This window comes from Gopherus evgoodei, chromosome 9 (assembly GCF_007399415.2).
Source record: "Gopherus evgoodei ecotype Sinaloan lineage chromosome 9, rGopEvg1_v1.p, whole genome shotgun sequence".
In the NCBI taxonomy this organism is placed as follows: domain Eukaryota; kingdom Metazoa; phylum Chordata; order Testudines; family Testudinidae; genus Gopherus; species Gopherus evgoodei.
In genome coordinates, this window is record NC_044330.1 from 80,390,431 (window position 1) to 80,415,630 (window position 25,200).

At 41.7% G+C, this 25,200-nt stretch overlaps 1 protein-coding gene across 2 annotated transcripts in view; it reads left to right on the forward strand.

Annotated features, from left to right (window-relative positions):
* The first annotated feature begins 18,079 nt into the window (after positions 1-18,079).
* RPS6KA6 (ribosomal protein S6 kinase A6) overlaps positions 18,080-25,200 on the forward strand; it is an 88,850-nt gene continuing 81,729 nt past the window's right edge. For both annotated transcript variants that reach the window (XM_030574707.1, XM_030574708.1), the window contains exon 1: positions 18,080-18,199. In XM_030574707.1, the coding sequence (XP_030430567.1) occupies positions 18,119-18,199 (81 nt within the window). In that variant the 5' untranslated portion in view covers positions 18,080-18,118. The remainder of the gene's footprint in view (positions 18,200-25,200) is intronic.

The following is a 25,200-nucleotide window of genomic DNA, read 5'->3' on the forward strand; positions in this document are numbered from 1 at the left end:
AGTAACTGATGCTCTGGACTGATATCTTCATACAAAATTATGGTAATAGTAATTTTTAGAAGACCATGGTGTATTCATAAACATGTATTTTGTAGCTGTACATACATATTTATGCATTTGAAATTTGTTGAATATTTTATTTTTCAGGGTGATGCCTGTCAGGTTGTGATGCTGGCAGGATCCAGGTTGCAGAAAGAGGTTACAATGTAGGCAAGTCCTTTCTGAATAATAATGTTGAAGTGACACACAAGAGTCACCTGGTGTAGTGAGAAACTTAACTCTAAAACGGTCGTAATGGAAACTGACCCTCTGCATTAGGAAAGAGTTACTTCATGCTCTTGGCCTGATTCCTTTGTGTTTCATTCTGACCTCAGAATCCCTCTACTAGATTGCACCATCAATGTAAATTACATTGTTTGTCATGCCCCATGTTGCTAGTGGAAATACTAGTGTGGCTTTTAATGACCTGGTTCAGTCAATATCAGTTCCTTGCTGCTGAGTAAAACACTCTCAGCTAGTTGAAAGTGTGAGAGAGTTTGTTTTTTGACAACTGCTTTGCAGTGTCCTATGGTCTAAGGATATGGAGGGTTTACAGGATTTAGTTGAAGGCTCTGTGTTTCTGTGGAATAAGTCCATGCAGATCCACAGAAACTGGGGGGGAAAATTGCCCAGCTGAGTGATTCAGTAGGCAATCCCCCTGAAAAAGCCCTTTATTGGTAATATTTTGTTACCTTCATATGACACCTGGCTATGAAGAGGAATAGAGACAATAGTGAGGTGGCAATTTTATGCAATTAGTAATTCAACAGAGATTTTTAACCCCATGCATGAATACACACTGTATTTGCATGCTAGAGAATTACTCCAAAGGCTAAAATATCTCCTAAGTGCATGCATGGATGGAGGATTGGGCCAGATAACTCATCATAGAATGTCCTGCTTCATATAATTTGTTAATGCCCTGATCCTGCAAAGACCTATGCATACTAGTAATCCTGTTGACTTCAGTGGGATGAATGGTATGGAAAAAGTTAAGCATGTTTGTATTTCTTTGCAGGTTTGGGACTTAGTTTTTAACCTTTTGTTAGTTTTGCTGAGGGAAGAAATGTATTCTCTTTTGCTGTCGGAGGTTTTAAATGTCTTTGATAAACATGTACTCTCTCCCTTTTTCCAAAAAAATTGCTAGAGTGGCCAAGTTAAGGTTCTCTGAATAATTAAAATATCTATTCATAATGTCAGACAGTCAGTAACAGAGAGAGAGAGAGAGAGAGAGAAGGATATTAGAGAGAGAGATGCATGTATCCTGGTATAGTGTCTCTGCTTCTTCTAATACTACAGGAAATAAAGACACATTTCTGAGATCACTGTCTGTCCTTTGCAGGATTTAGGAATGTGCCTGTCAGTCAGCTAGAGGAGAGCGAACATACCCATGGGTCAGGCTCTCAAGAGGATTTCACTGAATATGAGCATCTATTAGGTTAGGCAGACCTACAGGGTGGAGACAGCAGGAAATGCCTAGTGTTTAATGTCGGGTTTTATTAACTAAATCTTCGAGGGTCATCATTAAAAAGGGAGGCAGCTCTTTCCTATTAAAGTCACCTGTTTTTAGAATGCATCATAATATGTGGATCTCACCAATGTGGTTTATGGCAAATGAGAAAATGTTGTAAAGAAGTAGGAACATCCACAAGTACATCCTTTTTCATCTTAGCATTTGGCTGCTCTGTGACTACAATCTTTTATTAAAGTGCTAGAGGAAACAAGATAATGAAATGAACGCTGAAGCATTTTCTGATGCTTCTCTGTATGACAGACTGTGTTTAAAAATAAATTACAATTGTAATTGTGGCTTTAGATTTGTCCTGAAGAAACACAGTGAGATTGAGATAAATGGTTCTGACTTTGCTTATGGTATTGCACCATCAGACAGCTTTGACAAGACTGAACAGTTAACTCTTGAAGAACAGTAGGCTAAGAGAAACAGAATGAAATAACAAGCAATTGTGTGACATGCTAGTTTGGTATTTAGTGGATGTGTTCTCCAGTTAATACATGTGTGCAACTCTCATTGGTAGTAATGAGAATTACATACATGTATCAAAGGGAGAAAAGTCTCCAGTTATTGAACAGCTGCACTGTAAAGAACAACAGAAGAGAGTAAGACAGTGTACAGTAATTCGGGAATCTAGGTAGCAAAATCAAAAACAGGAAGCGGTCGTGTAAGGCATGAGTTAGTACAGGGCATTTCATTAATGTAAAATTTACTCCTGATGTGTGTGTAGATCAGCACTGAGTTTATGAACCCTCTTTGGCATCATTTCCTCTTCCATGATTCTCTTTTTCTATGCTTTAATTTTTCATTTCAATTTACTCCTTAGTCCTTTAATCAAGTCACATGTGATTTGCAGAGGGATCTTACCAGGCAAAGACAATATAGTGGGAGTATTCCTCAGGACTTCAGAGATGCGACCATAGCTACCCTATACAAAAATAAAGGCAACAATTCTGATGGCGGCAACTACCCCACTATCTGCTTGCTATCTGCAGGCAATAAAATCTTTGCTTGTATTTTGCTCAGTCAGCTTGTCAAAACAGTATCAGAGAGGTGTCTACCAACACTACTCTGCGGTGGTTAGGCCTCAGCTGGAATATTGTGTCCAGTTCTGGGCACCGCATTTCAAGAAAGATGTGGAGAAATTGGAGAGGGTCCAGAGAAGAGCAACAAGAATGATTAAAGGTCTTGAGAACTTGACCTATGAAGGAAGGCTGAAATAAATGGGTTTGTTTAGTTTGGAAAAGAGAAGACTGAGAGGGGACATGATAGCAGTTTTCAGGTATCTAAAAAGGTGTCATAAGGAGTAGGGAGAAAACTTGTTCACCTTAGCCTCTAAGGATGGAACAAGAAGCAATGGGCTTAAACTGAAGCAAGGGAGGTTTAAGTTGGACATTAGGAAAAAGTTCTTAACTGTCAGTGTGGTTAAGCACTGGAATAAATTGCCTAGGGAGGTTGTGGAATCTCCAGAGTAGGCTAGATAAATGTCTGTCCGGGATGGTCTAGATAGTATTTGGTCCTGCCATGAGGACAGGGGACTGGACTCGATGACCTCTTGAGGTCCCTTCCAGTCCTAGAATCTATGAATCTATGAAATACCCAATATGGATTTTTATCAGGTTAGAGTACCACAGACATGGTTTTCATTGTGAGACAGACTCAGGAAAAATGCATTGAACAAAACATGGAACCATATACTGTCTTCATTGAGCTAAAAAAAGCATTCAACACTGTGAGCAGAAATGGCCTCTGGAAAAGTCTGCAAAAGTTTGGCTTCCCCACCAAGTTTATTACCATATGTCAATTCTATTAAGACATGGCTGGTCAAGTGATCTCAGGTAGTGGCCTCTCTCAACCACTCACCATAGCTAATAGGGTGAAGCAAGGCAGTGTGTTGGCAGTGGTCCACTTTGATCCCTTCTTTGCAGAACTGATGAAAAACTCTTCAGACTCTGAAGGTTTTCTACAAAGACAAAAGTCCTTGAGGAACTCGTATGTGAAGCCCTTTTTGTGGATGATTGTGCTCCTCTCAGTTATAGTGAAAGTGACCTACAGCTTAGCCTTTAGAGGTTCCCAGAGGCAACTAAACAGTTTGGTCTTACTTTTAGCCTGGAAAAAACAGAAATCCTCTTCTAACCAGCCCCATTAATCACTGCCACTGAACAAAACATCACCGTCAATGTACAAAATTAAAGAATGTCAATAACTTTATATACCTTGACTGTATTCAAATGATGGTTCCCTAGATCAAGAAATATCAAACAGAATACAAAAGGCAAGCCTGACTTCTGGAAGACTTCATCATAGGATACTTAACCAGCATACTATCAAACTGTCAACAAAACTGATGATATACAATGCAGCCGTGATAACATCCCTTTTTATATGTGCGTGAAAGATGGAAAGTTTATCGCAGACACATTAAGCAACTTGAAGAAGTTCACCTGAGCTATCTTCACTCTGTTCTGAAGGTCCAATGGGAAGACAAAATGTCAAACACTAACATCCTTGAAAAAGCAAACACAACCAGCATCAAAGCAATGATTATCAAAGCTCAGCTTAGATGGACAGGTCATGTTATCAGAATGGGTGATGACAGATTCCCAAGAAAAGTCCTCTACAGTGAGCTGAAATTTGGAAAATGCAGGAAGAGTGGTCTATGTAAATACTTCAAAGACACCCTGGAGCAGAATTTCAACTCACATGGCATAAATATTGATAACTTCAAAGACACAGCCAAGGACAGACCTCAATGGAGAGCAGCTCTCAATAAAGATTGAAAACATTTTGGGAAAGACAGATGCAAAAGACTGATTTAAAAAAAAGGGTCAAGCATCATGCGAAGTCTTTAGTGCTATCCTGTACATTCATATGTAACATCTGTTTGTGATCTGGATCCTCGCTGATCAGACTATACAGCACAAGAGAACACAAGATATGCTGTGGCATCATCATCGGTTATGATGGACAGCCATACTCAAGTCCTGTATGTTTGATGTGTAAAAATTCATATTCAGAAAAAAGTGAAAAGAAGCTGGGATGATTAATTCATCAGTCATGACTAAGATGAAGAGAGAGATTTTAGCAAGACACTTGTTCTGAAATTGACATTTTTTGTTTGGAATGTTTCTATCACATGAGATTTAATTAATTTCCTGATAGCAATTACTTACATCATGATCCTACTCCACTGATGTTAGTAGGAGTTTTGCCATTATTTTCAATGGAAACAGGATCATGCCCTTAGGCCCTGATTCAGGAAAGCACTTAAGCATGTCCTTAACTTTAAGCATATGCTTAAGTTTTATTGGCTCCAGTGGGACATAAAGCACATGTATAAACTTAAGCATGTGCCTAAATGCTTTCCTGATTAGGGATACTTTACTGAATTGTGGCCTTAAGGAAGATTCTTGTCACTAGCTAGCAATTAAGAAGTCAGAATTTAAAGAAAGGATTGAATGACCATAAACTAACGATATTACAGGGAAGAAAGCTGACATAAGGAAGAAATGTGATATGTATTCCAAATAAAGAACTGATGAATCAAGATGTGCCCAAATTTGGACAGAAGAGAAGTCAAGGTGGTTTAAAAGTAATCTTGATAGTGAAGAAGAAACAGTAATTGATTCAAGTTATTGTGACACATGAAAGCTATGTGATAATATTGGATGGGAGAGATAAGTTGCCTTCTGTTTCTCAAGGAGTGGGAGTTCTCCCAGTCTAAAGTAAGTACTCTAATAATTATCTGAAAAAAAGCAAGTGCATCAATTAAAACACTCTCTTGAAAGAAGCTAATTTAGGTTTTTAAAAATTGTTTCTGTGACAAGTATGAATTGATCCCACTTTTTCAGTTGTCTGTCTTTTTGTTTTATCTGTAGGTATGTGCATATTTTTGTTTAATGTTCCATAGCTTCTTATAAAAATAGTAATTGTTAAGGGTTTACAAATCTTTGTCAGTGCCTGAAGTGATAAAGGGTCAAGGAAATTCCCCCTTCTCCATGGAGAATTTTCTTTTAAAATACCTTTTTTAAAAGAGAGATCACATAAGAACTTGTTTTTTTTTCATCATGATAATCTTTTCTCCTATTGAGATCAATTCCTACACACTAAGACCCTTTTCCTGCTCAATATTTCAAAAGGGCATTTAGTAATGAACCTTCATATCTAAAAAAGGGCTACATATCTGTTCAGTAGATGTGTTGCATGTCTATTTGACTTTAGATATCCATGCTCCAGAGCTGGAGAACTTTTTCCCATAGCGGTACCTGTTGTGCGACACACGTGCCCTCTGCACACTCGTGCCACCAGCTGATAGTATAAATGGGCGGAGACATTTTGATCTCAGTTCCTTCACACTAGAAGCCAGTATTTGAAGTGACTCCAATCAGGGGCGTGTGCGAGGAAGCAGGGGCATGGCCCGCCCAATCAGTGGGGGCACAAACTCCTCCCGAGTGGGGAGACTGAGCTCCTCCTCCTCCTCCTCCTCTCCCTAGGGCCACAGGAGGAGAAGGGGAAAGCCAATTGCCGCCAGAGGATGGGGGGAGAGCCAGCTCCTTCAGCCATGAAGGGCACAGAAAGTGCCCCTCTAAAAGCGGCCAAATTTTTATTCCTGTGCACGCTTCTGACTCCAATATAGAGGAAAAAGAGGGTGAGTCATGGAATGGACATGTGCAACACATCTCAAATGGTTTCTGAACACGTATGTATCAGTTTTTTCCTCATCGAGTGCTTGCACATGTCCATTCCACTTTAGGTGACTCACAAGTGGTTCCATATGGAGATGGTATTGGAGTCTGTCTAAACAAGGACTGAGGCATTACTCTTCCAAACTTAGCATCACCCCTAGTGGCCTGGGAGATTGCATAATGAGTGCTGAATGCATGAACCAAAGACCAAGTGGCAGCCCTGCAAATGTCAGTAATGGGAACATGACCCAGGAAAGCTGCTGAAGGTGCTTGAGCCCTTGTAGGATCTTTAGCAACGTCATAGCACAAACAAATGCAGGAGGAGATCCAGGACGGTGTCATCTGGCAGGTAACAGGCTTTCCCTTCATTCTATTAGCAAAAAGGACAAATAGTTGAGGGGATAATCAAATGCCTTAGTCCTGTCCAGGTATAATGGTGATGCATTGTGGATGTTCAAAGTAATTTTTCCTCATCGTTGTGAGAGTGAGTTGTTGTGGAAAAGGTTGGCAAGTATATAAACGGAGTCATATGCAAATTGGAAATTACCTTAGTAAGAAATTTGGAGTGCAGACACAAGCCAACTTTGTCCATGTAAGAACCATATGAGGGGAGTGTAACAAGGTTGGCTGCCACCTTAGCATCCCCTTGTGCAACACAAGACTGCAGCACTCTGCCTCTGCCTCTGTTTCCCTCTTCAAGGCCACTTAATAACTTATTCAGTCCAAAGGTAATTACAAACTTTCCCTCCTGGGTCTAATTTATTCAGTCCTTACACACCAGGCCTCTAGGCCCCAACCCCAGTTCAGTGTCTTTCTCCCCTTAGGTAGGGAGTCATGAGCCCTTCTTTGCAGAAATGAGGTCCCAGTTCAAAGTTTCTCTCTTTCTTTCTGCTCCCTCTCCTGCCAAGCTGTGGGTAAATACTTAAAATAGTCATTGGGCCAGGAAAAGAGTAAGAATGGCTCTGTTGCTTGGTGATTAGGGCACCAACCAGAGGTTGGAGTTCCATGCTGTGGGGCCACTGCTCCAATCACTCTTTCATTATTTATCCACAGTGGAATAGCTTTAACAGGAGAGACTGGGGAAGCCTCGTGTCTGACTATCCTGTAGCTCAGTGGTTGGAGCCCTGCTCAAATCCTTTCTTCCCCATTAAGCAGAGGGGAGAATTAAACCTTGGTCTCCCATATCCTAGGGGAGTGCTTTAACCAGTGGACTAAAAGTTATCAGGTGGGTAGTAGCATCACAAGGAACTGATTTGACACATCCTGCTGGCTACTGTGGGAAAGCTTTATTGAAGAAGAGACTCAATAGAGTCTTGGAGAGGTTCTAAAGGCAGTCAGATTCTGGACTAGTTCTATTTCCTCTGGAAAATCATCCCACAGTTGAATTCCTCTTCAACTGAGAATGTTTTTCTTCTGACTTTCACGTTTCATCCTCAGCTTTGTCAGATACATTTTCCCAGGAGAGGGCAGTTGTCTTGGTATATCATGGAGAAGATGTGATCCCTGGTGTAGTTGCATCTTCACACTTAATGGCTTTGTAGATTAGGACCAAGACTTTGACGTGGCACTGGCAGCAGATTGGCAGCCAGTGGAGAAATCAGAGCACAAGGGTGACATGTTCACAGTACCTGAATCATTCTGCACAAACTGGGGCCTCTACATTGCTTCCACTTTAAGTCCTGAAGATAGTAAGCTGCTGTAATCAGTTCTTGAGATAACAAATGCATGGCTCACAGAATGGGTGACAGTTCCTAGCAAGCTGCAATGGAAGAAGATATTGTTTTCCCTGGCGTTACCTGCTAGTCTAAGCTTAGTGAGGAGTCAAACAGGAGCTTGAGGCTTCACATCACTTTGAATGATGTAAAAGCCAGTTTTAGTTGAACTAGTGCAACTTTTGTATATGAACAAGGACTCAGGAAGATAATTCCGCATAAATTTTACATTCATGTATATTCAGTTTATGGTTAGAATTTTTTTTTCTGCAACTGTAAGGGCTTGAAACTTACTTTTAAAAAAATCTTGGGGTGTGCAGAATCTAAATCTTTCAAGTGGGCCTGATCCAGCCTACACACTGGACGTTTAACACCAGTGATGCTGGTGCAGGACCTTTGAATCTTTTAATTAAGACCTAAACTAATATCTTTCAAATTGTATTCAATAGCCTGGCTGTTGGTTATTCACAGCATCATTCTGCACATGTAATCAAATCTCATTGTCCAGCAGTAAGTACAAATGATTGCCAACTATATTTTAAAATGGTACCTTGCAACTGCAAAGGTACAATTCACTATACTTGTTTTGTTTCAGAGAGAGATGGGCTCCCATTTCAGTCTTATGAGATAAGATATTTTTCTAAAAAGACAAGTCTGTAATAAGCCACTATAGTCAAGAGGCAGGGATGATCTCTTTTCTAGACTGGAAGATTTCTTACTGTGGTTGAATGGAACACAGCAAAAGAGTAGGATGAGGTTTGATATGCACCCACTATGGCAGCTGTAGGCAGACAACAAACGTTATGAAGTAAAGCCATATTTGTCATTATTTCATTTCATAGCGTGACATCACACCATCACATAAACTGCCCTGAAGGTTAATGGGACAGCAGAGATATTTTTAGGAAAAAGATCAATTCCTCAAATATACTTATTAAATATTAGCTACACTCATGTAAGAACACCATGAAGGTTTGATTCTGTGCTGTTGTACTGCAGCAAAACTTCCAGTGAATCCAATGAGAGTTTGCCTGTGTAATAACTGTAGGATAGGGCCCTTGATTTACTGTAGCAGGAGTGGTAGCATAAGCTTTTATATTCTAACGCTGTTGTCATTTGATTATAGCTTCCATATATTGACATTTTTCAGGCTTTTACCATTTTTCATGGACTTTGGCTTCATTATCAACTGTCCCTGTATGGGTGATCACTCACCTATGCATTTTCTTCACTACATGTGGGAGGAAGTCTGTCTTTCTCTAGACAGGTTTTGTGTCCTTACAGAACTCCTATTTCATCAAGTTCTGTTTCCCGGTCCAGTCCTTAGCCAGACTGTTCTCTGGCTTTTTGTGGCCCAATTTAATTCCCAGGGCATAATTTCATCTGCCGCCAGGCTTTTCTCTTCCAGCATGGAGATCTCTCAAGCACACTCTGCCACTCCCACCAATCTAGGAATCCCTGGCACAGAAGAACTCCCAATGAATATCACCTCCCCTTCTCTGATAGGGAAGCCTTCAGGTTTTTAATATTGCAATAGCTTGCAGGATTCTTAATCTAGAAATATTGGGTTTGCGGATTTAATATGAACTGACAATTCTGTCATCAAAACGTGTAGTCCCCAAGAGCACATGTAGGACACAACCTGGACAGATGATGAGAGCTCTCACATTCCTCTAAGAAGGTGCTTAGCACCTTAAAGGGTCAGGCCCTTAACCTGCCGTACAATATTCAAGCCAAGTTTCAAGCTTCAGCATTCAGACATTTTAGCTGTAGTCTTATTTTTAAAAGTGTGGTTGGAATTATTTAAAAATGGGGAAAATGTACTTTTTCACTCTCATGATTAAAAAATGGTGGAAGCTATTTTGCTCTCAAACTTTCCTCCAAAAGGTCTGAGCATGTGAAATTAGGGATTGAAATGGGAAATGCTTTGCAAATGGCATCTGCTACTATATAGAGGATCAAATTCTCTGTTGGTGAAACTCCATTGACTTCAGTGGATTTACACCAGTGAAGAATTTGGCCCACAGTGAGTTTTCTAGTAGTATTTGTACAATACATTTTTTTTTTACTGAAACATGTAATTGTGTTACATTGGGTAGAGGATTTAACATTTCATATTTGTTTTACTAAGTAACACTCTTTTGGAGCAGAATAATGCAGGAGGCAAAACATTATAACTATACACAACAAGTTCTTCCAGCGATTAAAAAAGACTTGCCAGACCCAGTGTCAAGTATGATAGAGTTCATTTTCTATAATGATTCCATCGTTAATTTTTTTCAGGCAGCTTGATTCTTATCCTTGAAAACAAGATCAGATTATTTATCTAGGCTAATGAACAGTTCTAAGTTGGGAGTGGAAAACAGATAAATGTGATGCATCACATATAAAGGGGCAGATTGTGTTTTTCCATTAGTTTTAACAATATAACTACAAAAATTAGGAAAGATTGACATGAGAAAGTATTAACCAATTTAAAAACAAAAATGAGGCAAGAGTTCTGTTAGGGTCATTTCACTCATGGCAAATCCATGTTAACCAGAACTGTGCATAAAATCAATTCTTGCTCTTATCATGTGAACATGAGTTTCCTTACCATGTGTGGAAAGGGATAACCCATGCAATAAACTAATTTACAAAACCAGCAGAACAGTTTCATATTATGGTTTATACCATGTATGTAAATATATGGATTTTGAAACATGGTCCTTACTTATGCTCTTTAAGTGTGAGTACAGACAAGATCCAATAATAGAATATGGTGCTTTTAATCTCTAGTTCAGGGGTCAGCAACCTTTCAGAAGTGGTGTTCTGAGTCTTCATTTATTCACTCTAATTTAAGGTTTTGTGTGCCGGTAATACATTGTAATGTTTTTAGAAGGTCTCTTTCTATAAGTCTATAATATATAACTAAACTATTGTTGTACATAAAGTAAATAAGGTTTTTGAAATGTTTAAGAAGCTTCACTTAAAATTAAATTAAAATGCAGAGCCCCCCAAGACCGATGACCAGGACCCGACCAGTGTGAGTGCCACTGAAAATCAGCTCAAGTGCCGCCTTTGGCACGCGTGCCATAAGTTGCCTACTCCTGCTCTAGATCACTAGTTTAGGTCCAGTCCAGGTTGGTGGTGTACAAAAGTCATTACCAACTAATGGCTCTTTGGTGGCTTAGGCCTGGTCTACACGCAGATTTTGTACCTAATTCAGTTAGGGGTGTGATTTTTTTTTTTTTTTTTTTACTGATATAGATACAATGGCACAACTCAAAGCATGGATGGAGTAATACCAGTAAAAATGTGCCTTAAGCCTGTATAGCTTATTCCTCTTCCCATACAGGAATAAATAAACTAGACCCTAAAGGCACATTTTATCCTGTATAATTGCATCCATAGACTTGGAGTGGTGATAGGGTTGTACTGTACCTGTACAGTTAAAGTGATACATCTCTTGTAGGTAGACAAGGCAGATAAAATGAGATGATATACTCAATTGTAAATGTATCCATATCACAAAAAACATCTTCACAATTGGTACTAATTGATGTTTGCAGGTATGTTGAGTTCCCACCCTGCTCTGAACAGGGTCTACACAAAATTAGTTGACATTTATTCTCTTCCTGGAGTTTGGCTTTATTGATAAATCACAGAATTACAAACACTTCAGCCTAAGTGTTCTCTTGAAGCAGTGTTGTTCTATGAGTTTCCTTGCGGAGATCTCTCTGACGTAAAACCCAGTTCCTTTTACCCAAATTGCCACTCCTGCTTCCCTTATTATCCAGGGTGGCATTAATGAGCTGTACCTGGTGCAGTCAGCATTTTCCTGGAGGATTCTAACACCTGCTGACAGGGTGAGGAAGCAGAAGAACCTGTACATATGGTACAGTGCCCTTATTTGTAGTTTTGTTAGAGAAGCCAATGATTGAATGGATATGTAGACAGTACATATCTTTTAAATAGGCTAACTAGAACAGGTTTGAGGCACAGAACAGGAGACATGATGTGCATGGTGACTCTCTGTGTTGAACCTGTCTAAGAACTTGGTTATTGACATATGACCACAGTGTCTATAAAGGGAATAATGGAGCTGACGGAGTTGGTGTAGGAAAAGTTGAAAAAAAAGTTCAATGCAGGCTGTAGAACCTTATTCTTATTTCTTTCCTCAAAGTATGTTGGGAATACAGAAACACTGAATATGCAAATGATACTGAAAATATATTTGACTTTGCCACCTGGACTTCACTAAGACAGGCCATGCATACCAGTCATTTCAGAGCTACCAGCTTCTAAATATTTTTAATTACATGTTAGCTTTAAATCTTTGTCTAAAACAGTTAATCACAGAACTGTAGCTGACAGAAAATATCACTTAAAATTTTGATGCGGACATGAGACAACACATTTTTATTTCAACTATAACAGATGGCATTTACACTCCAAACTAAGGCTCCATTATGCACAAATGTTAACATGGGAACATAGGAATTGTACACTGGATCTAACCCATGGTCTATCTAGTACTGCATTTCATCTCCAGCCATGAACCCCAAAGCATGAGGTTTAATATCTCTCTTCATCTCTTTATTGGCATTAATGGTTATAACTCTGAGTATTTTTTATATCCATATAAACGTCCAATCTCTTTTTGGATCTTGCCAAGTTTTTGGCCTTAATGACATCCCATAACAATGAGTTCTACAACTTAATTATGTATTGTGTGAAAAAAGTATTTCCTTGTATTGGTTTTGACTTTGCCACCTTTAAATTTCACTGAATATCCTCTTGTGCTTTTGCTATGAAACAGGAAAAAGCAAAGCTTCGGATCTCTATCTCATTCATTCTTTATATATACCATGTGCTCTCTTATTCATCTCCTTTCTAAGGAAACAATCAAAAAATTTTCAATCTCTCTTCATCTGAGTTTTCCCATGCCCCATATCCTTTCCCATTGCTCTGCTCTGTACCCTCGCTTATTCTGAAATGTTGTATGTCATTGAATGTGTCTGTAACCTGTCATCCTTTTGGGAAGTAGGAACTGTCTCAAAAGCCTTCAAAATAAGTGACTGGAATGCAGGAGGAAAGACCAAGCTTTGCTGAGGGCTGAAGTATCACCAGCAAAAAAAAGTCACTTCTCACTTCCATCCCTTTTGATTTAAATTAATAGCTGCCCCGTGGTACTTCTTTGCCTACATATTTCACCACACAGGTCTGGTCCTTTGGCTTTCTGCCGATGCACATCAATAACATTAATAATACCTGTGTGCAAACAGAGGCATAGGAGTAGGAAGCAGCCTGGGTGTGAATTAAAGGCACAAAAACTTGGTTTCATCTCCTGATTGTATTTGTTATTAAAATCTGTGAAGTTCATTTCCTGTCCTGTCACCTGATCACTCTAAAACCTGAATATCCCTCTCTCAAGCCAACAATGTTTTTTTTTCAGTTGTGAGAGACCTTTAATATAACAGAAGCAGTTACATGTTTTTGAATCAAAAGTAGTTGTCCATAAATATTCAAACACTGTGTTTAGTATATTAATTTTGGATCTAAATATTTTGTGAGTGAACTACATTTTGGGGGGGGGGGGAGGGAAATGTTCCTGGGCGCACATGGTTTGTTTCAGGCCAAACATTTTTGTCTTCTATGACTGAGTTATAAGCCTTTAAAAACAGGTTTACAATGGAAGTGCTGACAGGCTAACTGGATGTTGCTATAATGTCATACTCACAATATCCAATTCTCTTTTGTAGTCACACAGTTCAATTATAATGCATCCTGGGTAGTTCTGTGAGACGTGTTCTCTTCCAAGTGTATTCAAGGAATACAGCACCACAACATCCTCTTGTGTGCACTTAGTAAAAAGAAATAAGCAAGGCTGAGTAGTTCTGAAACATGTGGTGTACCAGCTTGCTCCCTCAGTCCTGTCAATTATATAAAAATTATTTGGCAATCAAGAACTGTATCTTGCTGAGAGGGTGCTTGCTAGCTTTATGTGATGCTCCTTTGTGAAAGGTCATGCACAGGGCTGTCCTTAGGCATACGCAGCATGTGCGGCTGCGTAAGGCACCCGAAAATTTGGGGCACCATTCCGCGTGCTGGCTACTGCTGTAATCCTCTCTTCTCTGGCCTCTCCCCTGTGCTGGGCTGGAGGGCTTCTCTCTGCCCCTAACCCCGCCTCCTCCCTACTTTACTCCTCAGACAGCCAGTCAAGGACTCCAGCCTCTGACTCTGCTGACTCAGCCCTGGGGAGCCCAGAGTGGTGCAACCAGTCACTGGTGGTGGCCCAGTCCACTGCCACCCGGAGTGGAGTCCCTCCCTGGTCCCTGCCTGCCTGCGCTGCTCAGTATCCAGCAGGGGCCAGGAGAGGAGGAATGAAACTTCCACTGTCTCTCACACTTCCCTAACACACACACACACACACACACACACACACACACACACACACACACACACACACACTGGCTCTCACACTCACATCTTACGAATCACAGTCCCCCAATACAGATTGTCACACACACACAGTCTCATACTCCCCAACACACACTCTGTCACACAATCCCCCAACACACAGTCACATACCCACACACCGGCTGGCTGGCTCTCTCTTTCACACTCACACACACACATGTATTATTATTACTATTACTGCTTGTTACTTCCTGTCAAAATGCTCGTGGTGAGCCAGGAGTGGCTAAGGGCTGCAGGAAGGCTGGGGGCTCTGGGAAGATGCAGCCCCCATGTGATAGCACGAAGCCTGCCTGGAGCCAATGCCACAGCATCTGCGGCATATAAAGCTCGGTATGCATCAGCAATGGTGGGTTCTGGGGGTCCACGGGTCGGGGTGGTGGCTGTGCCCCCTCAACACATTGGGGTCAGTGATGCCAGCTGAGGAGTGGTGCCTTCTGTGAAGTATAGGTGATCCAGTTTAATGTAAGCAGAGTAAGGATGAGCTCTACCCTGACATCTGGTGGTGAATTGTGGCAAGTTGTGGAAAAGAACTTCCAGGGCTGGTCTTGTTTGCATAGGCACACCCACCCCACCTAGCACGAGCCCACAGCTGCCTAAATGGTCACTTTGGCTGCTGATAGGTCCCCAATTTCTCTGGTATTGGGGCAGGAAGAGTAAAGTGTTGTTATCCTGATTATGTGACTTAAGGCCATTGGAACTGTTTTATGACAGAGGGACTCGCCATCAACTAGGTAGCACTCGCTAGATAAGGGACATAGGTTCCAATGCCTAGTGAATGGAAGGAGGTTGGGACAGGTATTTAATGGTATGAGCTCCCTTGGAGGGCCTGAAACACTAATTGCATCTTCTCCTTTCTCCACTGTTGAACAGCAGAGCTAATTTTGATTCTATTAAGAGTCTACTTATAGGTTGCTTTGCTGAATTCACTTTGGGCTAAGGGTGCACCAGCACTGGGGCTCCCATACTACAAGCTGAAATCACAAAGAGCTAAAATTACTAAGAGCTAAGATCACTGAGTGCTGTGTTAACCAGTGGGTGAGCCTGAAGATATATTGCTAAGCAGCTGGCAGAGCGGAGCAGTTTGCGGGATGGTTGGAGTGGCCTGCGGGATGGTGAGTGGAGTGAAGCAGTGTGGAGCAGTTTGCAGGACTGTTGGAGTGTCCCGCAGGATGGCTGGAGTGGAGTGAAGTGGGGCGGAGCAGGATAGAGTGGAGCAGTTTGTGGGACAGCTGGAGCGGCTCATGGGATGGCTGGTGGAGTAGAGTGGCTTATGGTGAAGGCTGCAGCAGAACCCCACGGAGAGGCGGGGCAGATGGCCTTGGACCACGTAAGATGCCTCTTAACATCCCGCATTCCCTTTCCTCCCCATTTCCACCCAGGCTAGGGGTGGGATAAAACTCTGCAGATAAACTTTTAAACTCTGGGGCTGCACTGACCAGAGACAGAGATTTTTGGGTTGCTGGGCTCAAGAGACTTTTGGTGTGTTGGACTTTTGGGACTTTGGGGTGATCTTTTGGGTTGTTGGACTTAAGACCCTGAGGGGAAAAGGATACTGCCAAACTTATTTGGGGTGGGTCTTTTGCTCATGGTTTGTGTTATGAATCCTGTTTGTGGTGTTTCTCCAACACAGTGCCACATTGTTTCCCTTCTTTATTAAGAGGATTTTGCTACACTCAGACTCCAGTCCTTGCGAGAGGGGAAGTATAGCCTCTTAGAGTCGCTCGGGGGGGGGTCACTGGGTGGAGACTCGAGCTGGTTTTGCATTGCGTTATTGAAACAGAACCCCTAGATACTGAACCTGGCCCTTGTTGCTGCCAACTCAGACAGGCAGGAGGGTTACATTAATAATACTGTGTAGGGTCCCATAAATCCTAAGAATGGCCCTGGTCATGCAGTATGTTTAAATAAGTATAAAATATTCTCAGAATAGTTTTCTGTCTTGGGTAATAATTTCCAAACACACATTTTTAACCATGTTCCATGAACCACAACTTTTTTTCCTTCCAAGATCAAAGAATGATTTAGGGGGGAAAAAATAAAAAACCCTTTCACTCAGAGGATCTCAGACATCTTTTTATCTGGCAAATAGCAAACTAACTGCAGTGCCAACCTCCTTCAGAATTGGAAACAATGCAATGTTCCTCTAATTACGTACTTGGAAACGGAGGAATAAATCTCTTGGTGTTTGTAACCAAGGTGAAATACATGATCCCTTCCTTTCTCATGCATACACTACATGCTTTTATGCTGTTTCTGGCTCTAAAAGGTTGTAAGATCCCAACAGGGTCGTAGTTTGATCTTGCAGCTTCTGGACCTGAGAATATATTCCTATCCTCCCCTGTAGTGAATTTCACAAGTTAATCACTGGCTTCTTTTGCTGTCATTTAAACAACTTCTACAGAAGGTGTTTACTGCAAATATGAAATGATATCTGTAAACCAGTTAAGCACTGGTAACTCAGCGACCTCTTCTCATGAACGACTGCCGCTGCTCTGTAGGTGTCTTAGCCTGTGTTATATAGGAGGTCAGACTAGAAGATCACAATAGTCCTTCATGGCCTTACTCTGTAAAACTAGTCATCAGTTACTACCTGAGGAATTCAAAGTGCCCATACTTGCAATGTTGTGTGTATGCAATTTAACTTCACTGCAGGATCAGGGCTTAAGCCCAATTCCACAAGGTAAGCACAATTCCTGACTTTTATTGTGTGAGTAACCGCATTGACTTTGATTGCATACTCCCATTGGCTTTAAAGATAGCATGCCCATCCCCAGCAGCCCAGGGCTGCATTGGCACTTGCAGCACCTCTCTGCAACAGGGCCAAATCCTAAAGTTCTCACTCAATTTTCCCCAGGCAAAACTCTCACTAAGGGGACCAGATAGCAAGTGTGAAATATTGGGACACATTTTTTTTTTTTTTGGCAGGGGAGTAGGAGGCATAGTTGCCTATATAAACCCAAACCCGTAACACAGGGGATGGTCCTGAACATATCGGTAGGCCTGGTCCCCCTAACAGCCACTGACAGCAATAAGCAGCAGTGCCAGCGAGCAGGCAGGCTCACACCCCACCCTGTGCAGGTGGCCTCTGGCCCCGGTGTGCTTTTTACCCCCGGGAGCTCTGGGCTGTCGCCGTCCTGCAGGGACGGGCACCCCCACGGGGGCACCCGAGCCGTGCAGCGGGGATCCCGCCCCAGGGCGGCTGCAGGCCTGGACCGGGTGACGGGTCCCCCCTCACTATGCAGCGGGGAGACGCTCGTGGGCGAGGGAGGGGGAAGGACTCCGACGCGCAGCCCGCTGAGGACGTTACAAAGGACGTGCATCACACCCACGCCATGGCTCACGTCACCCCCCGCCTCCCCCACACCGCCTGCTCCACGTGCGCCTCCCCCCCCCCCCGTGCCGGGGATTCTCCAGCCCGGCCTGACGTCATTCCCATGTTGCATCGGTACCGCCCCCTCCCTGGCCGCCATGTTGGGGGAGGGGGCGCGGTGCGGCCAGTGCGGAGCCGCCCCCGCCGGGCAGCAGAGCTAGTTCCTGCGCTGCCGCCGCGCTCTATGGGCCAGCGGAGGGGACCCGCCGGCTCGGCAGCGCGCTGCCCTTGAGGCCGCAGAAGCAGCAGCAGCAGCAGCAGCAGCCGCCGCCGCGGAGCCGGGACATGAGCAGCGGCTGCGAGCGGCGGCGGCTCCCCGGCTAGCGGGCGCGAGGACATGGTGCCGTTCGCCCCGCTGGAGGACGCGGAGGAGCCGGAGCCCTGCCACAAAATGGAGCTGTGCATGAGTGGCGGCGAGGTCAGTGCGGGGCTGCGGGGGGTTGGGCGCTAGGCCGGGGGCGGGCGCCGCGCAGCAGGAATGGGGGCGCCCGGCGGGCACCTGCTGCCTCCGTCCCGCTCCCACGCGTGGGTCTGGCTGCTGGGGCAGCGGGCCGGAGAGCGTAACGCTTGGAGCCTCTGAGACTATCAGCCCCTACTTGCCTCCCACCCCCGATCTTCCCCCTGGAGTCTGCCCGCCCCCCCACCCTGAGACTGTCAGTCCTTATCTGCCCCCCGATCCCATCCCTTGGAGAGCCCACCGGCCCTCCGCGCCGATCCTGTCCCCGAGACCTTCCCAAGACTGTCAGTCCCCATTGTCCCCCATCCCGGTCCTGTCCCCTAGAGAGCTCACTTGCCGCCCCCCCCACCAAGAGACTGTCAGCCCCCATCTAGTCCCCTTGAGAACCTGCTCCCCCTTCACTTCTAGATCCTGCTCCCCCAACCCAAGTCTAGCAATTCCCCCTTCAGAATTCTTCTGCACACCCTTCCTTCTCCTAGATCCCCTCAGAGCCCATGTCTGTCTCCAGCCTTGGATCCTGCTGCCACCTCTGGGGAGCTTGCTTACACTTCATCCAGATGCTGTCCCAAAGAGCCCAGGTGCCCCTTTCTCCTAGATCCTGCTGCCATCCCTTGAGAGCCCACCTGCCCCATCCTGATCTTGCTGTTCCCAGCTGCTGCCCCCCAGGAGTCTATCTGTCCTTCACCCGGAGATCCAGCTGTGACTCCCAAGAGAGCTCTGCTGTTCCTGATCCTTGTCCTCCTTGCCCCCAAGAGACCACTTGCTCTTCATCCCAATTCTGCTGCCTGAAACAATCCAGCTAGGTCCCTCCTGTCTGTTACTCCAATCCTGCTGCCCCCAGCCACCCCCAAGTGCCTGTCTATTCTTCATCTTCCTGCTGCTCCCAGTGGTACTGAACAGACTCTGCATACTCCTCATCCTGGCCATCTTCAGCCACCCTGAGATCCTAGCTACACAGTGAATTTGAACCTCATATCCTGAGACCTACCCACCTTAAATTGTCCCTTCAGTTATCACCCTGAGCCCTGCATTCCTGAGGTCTCAAAGTGCCCATCAATCAATCCATCACGAAGAATCAGACTTGCCTCAACTCATCCTCTCAACTACTCCCATGAGGCCCCAGTCACTTCCTAAACCACCCCCTTGAACTGTTCCCATCCCCTTCAGTTAGCTGCCACCTCCTTACATCCAGAGCCCTGCAGGTTACTGTTTCTGGGCTCAGCAGGAGCTGACAAACCTCATCTCTCATGGATTTATACTACCTGTAACAAGTGCAAAGTTATAGCTGTGTCAGCTTTTTGGATGAATTAATGGTCATTGAGTGTGAGATGTTAATTTAGTGTGGTGCGCAGCTCTTTGTGTGTTTAACTTAACAATTGCCAAGCTGTTAGGTTGTGGTGGAGAAAATTCTGTTTGGTATTGGACTTTCTATAAACTGTCCTGGTAATTTAAACGCTTTTGCTGCTGTTGTAGTTTTGATAGACATTTATTGGGTTTTTCTGATTACATAATTTTAGCAATTAGCCTGTGTTTTTGTGCCTGCATACAGAGGCTACTACCACATTTCTGATTAAATAACCATAGAGTACCTACCAATTAGTGATTTACAGGGAGAAGTCTGAGGTTAAGCAAGGGTTTGGTACCTTAGCAGTTTTACAGTAAAATCAAAGAAGCTCTTGCTAGAGGAGTTTAAATAAAGCTTAAGCCTTACAGTTTCCTTACTTCCTCTTAAACAGAGACTTGGCCAGAAGTGGAGCACCAAATGTGATTTAGCTGCACTGTGTAATTTTAAAATATATATTTGATATTGTATTTATCTAGTAGTGGGTAACAGCTCAGTATTATTATTTTATGCACTTAATGTAGAAATCAGAAGCGCATTGAAAGCTGGGTTTCCAGAGTTGTCATGTTAGATTGTTGAACTGAATGATCACACGTGTGTCTGAGGGATTGACTTACATGTTACACATATGGAAGATGTTTTGTAAGTAAAGCTTCTAAAAACAGGTCTCACTCACTTCCTGTGGTACATTGGGCTGTACTTACTGAGACAGTGCGTGCGTCTCTTAAGTACAAATGTACATAAAATATGCCTTGGATATGAAGGTGTCATGGTCTAATTCCCCCAACTCTGAACCTTAGCGTCCAAAAGATGGGGTACCAGCATGAATTCCTCTAAGCTCAATTACTAGCTTGGAACCTGTAGCGCTGCCAGCAACCAGGAATTCCAGTGCCTGGTACACTCTGGTCCCTCCAGAACCTTGCCCGGGGACCCCCAAGACCCAGACCCTCTGGATTTTAACACAAGGAAAGTAAACCCTTTTCCTCACTGGTGCCTCTCCCAGGCTTCCCCTCCCTGGGTTACTTTGGAAGATCACTGTGATTCAAACTCCTTGAATCTTAAAACAGAGAGGAAAATTCACCTTCCCCTTTCCTTCTCTCTTCCCCTCCCAGATTCTCCCTGAGAGAGACAGTAATCCTAACCCAGAGAGAAATTAGCCTCTCTCTCCCCCCTCCCTCCTTTCTCCCCACCAATTCCCTGGTGAATCCAGACCCAGTCCCCTGGGGTCTCACCAGGATAAAAAAACAAACAGGTTCTTAAACAAGAAACTTTTAATTAAAGAGAGAAAAACAGTAAAAATTATCTTTGTAAATTTAAAATGGAATAGGTACAGGGTCTTTCAGCTATAAACACTGGGAATACCCTCCCTGCCTAAGTATTCAAGTACAAATTAAAATCTTTTCAGCAAAATATAAATTTAAACTCCTTGCAGCCAAATACATATTTGAACTCCTCCCAGCCAAATACACATTTGCAAATAAAGAAAACAACTATAAGCCTAACTCGCTTTATCTACCTAATACTATTTTGAATTTATAAGAGCCTGTATCAGAGAGATTGGAGAGAAACCTGGTTGCACGTCTGGTCCCTCTGAGCCCCCAGAGTGAACAACAACCAAAATCTAACAGCACACACAAACTTCTCTCCCTCAAGATTTGAAAGTATCCTGTCCTTTGATTGGTCCTCTGGTCAGGTCACAGCCAGGCTCACTGTTCTTGTTAACCCTTTCCAGGCAAAGAGATATGAACCACTTTTGTTCTATTAACTCTTACTTATCTGTTTATGACAGAAGGGTTTGAAGGGAATGAGGCACTGTTTTTGGAGAATCTTGCAGAAGTTATATTATCCGATAATGCACATTTATACATAAAAAAGTATGGTACTTCATTTCAGCAAGAAAACCAGAGGGAGCCTTTAACTCTGTTGTATTTTATTCTTTTTTTGTAGTGTGTCCACAGAGTGCTGTTTCTAAGCACTGTAATTACTATAGCTGTACACACTCTTAAATATGCTAGTGATTTAATACTTAATCACAGTCTATGTATCTAAGTAATTTAGAAAAATAACTATTATAATAGTTACAATGGATGTCTGGATAAAAACATTCAGTTGCAGGTTGTATAAAGATTGTATTTATACTACGATTTGTTAAAATAATAGAACTGCATCTCAAGCAATAAATCTTTTTTTTATTCTGAAGAATTTGTACCATCATTCAGCTTTTTTCAGCTAGTACTGTAATATATCAGTATGTTTTAAAAAGATGAAATTTAAGTGGTGTTATAGGTAACTACTTAAACATAAACTTGCACATCTTTTAAATGTACATACTTTACATTGTTGTGGTCGCTTATAGTTGGACAAATATTGCAGTTTTTTTAGCTGACTTTCTTTGACTGTGTTCAGTTGTAGCTTTCCACAAATATTCTAGCACATGAGTTTGCTAGCAGCAATATTTGGAGAAGACAGGTTTTGGCCTCAGTGCTCATACTGACTACAGCAGGGCTATGCTGTGCTTAAGTGCTTTGCTGGGTTGGGACTAAAGAAAGAAATGTGAAACTGGCAGTGACTGTTGCTAGAAACCTGATTCCAAGAGTTGTGTCACGTGGTACACTGGCTTCCTAAGCATATGTCCAACCAAAACAGCTCAGATTTCTAATTTTGAATATTTATAACAAACTGTACAATTAAAAGGCTAATAATTGTGTGAAGTGATTCAGTTAATAACTTTTGTAAATAACTAACTTGAGAAATCATAAACAGCTTAGGATGGATCACAAAGAGTAAGACTAATGAACTGTTTGTTATGAATTCACACTACTCTCTATTAGATTTTTGGACGCACTGTAATTCAAGAACAGAAATTAGTATGTCTGATATTAAAATCAAATTGCATTTGCCGAATAATCTTTATTTTATATTTTCCTTTTATGTTTTAAATGCTTAAAGGACTTTTCCTTGCAGCTGCATTTTCATGAACTAAAAATGCAAATATTTACCATTTTGCAATATACTATTTTGTATTAATAGTACAGTAGCATTTTTAAGTTCTTTTTAGGAAGTCCCTGTTCACTCAGTAACTGGGTTTAAACTAGTTTATTTTGAGTTAAATCTTTTTTATGTTGGCGAGGTTTGATCCTGTATGTAAATGTGTAGATTAACCTTAGTTTGTACTGCATCATGCTACTTCATGTTTTCGATTTGGAGGGTCTAAACTCTAAAGTGACCATGGATTCTATGAAGTTGCAAGGAGTTAATAGTGATGACTTTTCAATAACATATTTTTCAGGGCAGGCCATTTACTCTAGTATCAGTGCTCCAGTCCGTTGGATTAAATAGTTTAAGGTGACCATTTAGAAATTATCTTTGAGAATTTGCATATTGACTAAATTTATCTCATGTTTTAAGGTAGATAAATACATTTCCAATGAAATGTCACTTATTTTTTTAACTGACAATCTAGGGAGGAAATAAAACATTTACTATGGCAAGTACTGTTGTTTCAAGGCATAAAACTAACCTCAGAGGAATTAGAAATAAGTTTTCCCTATGGATAATTTATTCCACAGTTGCCTACTTCATGTTTTTTCTGCACTTTTCCTTTGAAGCATCAGAGGCACTGGACTAAATGGACTCTGGTCTCATCCTCTTGGTAATTCTTATGTTCCTGTGACAAAAATGAGAAGTCACTTAGTAATCAATGACATTGTTTCCTATAAACTGCCTTTTTTTTGGACGACTCAGTTAAGGATCTCTGTCTAGTAGTTTAAGCTTCATAGGTATGGTGAATGAAATATATTTTTACAACAGTCAATATACACAGATGTTTTCATGATGTTAAATAGATTGAAAACTAAGTTTTTGCTTTTAAATATATATGCAGTTGTAACAGTATACTCATGGGAACTAGAAAACGACCAAGACACTGTTTAAAGTGTCATGTTGGCCATGTCCTTTTTAATATTTCTTCGACAAATGTAATCTCTCTCCCAAGATGAGAACATGAATGGAACTTTGAGAATTTGCCTCTGATCCTATAGTTTGATCTGTTTGGCCAAATCCCCATTGGAGCTAGTGGAGTTCCATGTGAATGCAAGGATCTGCTTGTCCTGATACAGTTGTAGAGTCAGAGCCAGATTCTCAGTTTAGTTCATGCCTTTTTCATTTGACTTTTTGGTCCACTTGAATTATGTCTTATCCATTCATTCCAGTTGGCCTTACAGCCAATTTAGGAGGAATCTGAAGGAGAGGCTGTGCCCTGTATTTGCTTCTTTATGATGTATAAAACACCTGAAAGGTAGTCTGAAAGGTAGTATGATGGTGCTCTTTATATGTACATTGTGATCTTTTTAAAGCTCTTATTGAAAGGGATTTGGTGTCAAATCTTTACCAAAAAACAAACACAAACAAAAAGAAACTGCTTTTTATCTACGTGTGTGTTCAGGAGCTTTACTTAAATGTGGAACAACATGTTAAATAAAAATAACTTCCTCTTTCCTATCCAGTTTCACGTATGTTTTCTTTGATGTACTGCTTTATTTGTCCATTGACTCTCCCTTGGAAACAGTCATCAAGGATTGAATTTATGTTAAACAAAAAAGTGGATATTTTTGTGAGAGGAGAGTTAGGACATTTTTCTAATCTTATTTATACACCTTAAAGAAAGAAACAGGTCATAACCTCTTTTTCAGGTCACCTTCACAGTGGCTGTAGTGGCTATGGCCACTTTTTCTTTAAAGGTAAGTCAATGAATTTCATCAAGTTACTCATACCAAAAGATGCTTCTATTTTTTGAAGGTTAATTAAACTTGTAGGATGCCTTTCATTGTGCTTTTGTGTATTTCCATAGAGAAATAGTGTAAAAAAACACTAGGAAATCTATTTCACTCTGTGTTTCTAGGTATCATATCTGTAACAAATGTTTGACTTTCTCATATTGAAACAGATTAAGTTTTATTTAAAAAAATTCATTCAACAAAACCTGAAATCCTGTTGAGTATGAACCCCTTCTATTCAAAGACCTATACCAAAACATACCTGGGTTTTAAAGTTCCTGTAAGATTAGAAGATGCTGTCAACTTCTTGACATTCAGGAAACAGTTGTGATTGTTGTTAAAAGTGGAAAACTTATTGCAGTCACTAATAGGTTGGGCGATATCGGCAAAATGAACATTGTCTTTACGCCCGCAATCTATTCAGAACCTCAAAACTAATTGTAAAGAGAACTGTTTTATGTACATATGCAAGAAGGCCTCCATATTCCTACCAGAAGGTGTAACTCTCCAAGGAGTTGTGTGGATTGGGTCTTGTAGATGTGATGTGTTTTTGAACAATTAGATTATATTGAACAATTCACTGATTCTAGAGAAGCTAGCCACATACACACAGAAGACAAGAGAATTCTGGCATTACTAAGAAACATAAACAAACAAGTTTACTTATAACATATATTCAGTTTTCAAGGTCAATCTTTAAAAATATAATTAAAATTAATAGTTTACTAATATTGCATTTTTGTGTTGTGATACTATTCCAGAATTCTTGTAGTACTTTTAGCATTTTCTTTTGAAGAGAGTAAGGGGGAATTGAAAGTTTCTCTCTCTGTTTGGAAACGTCACAT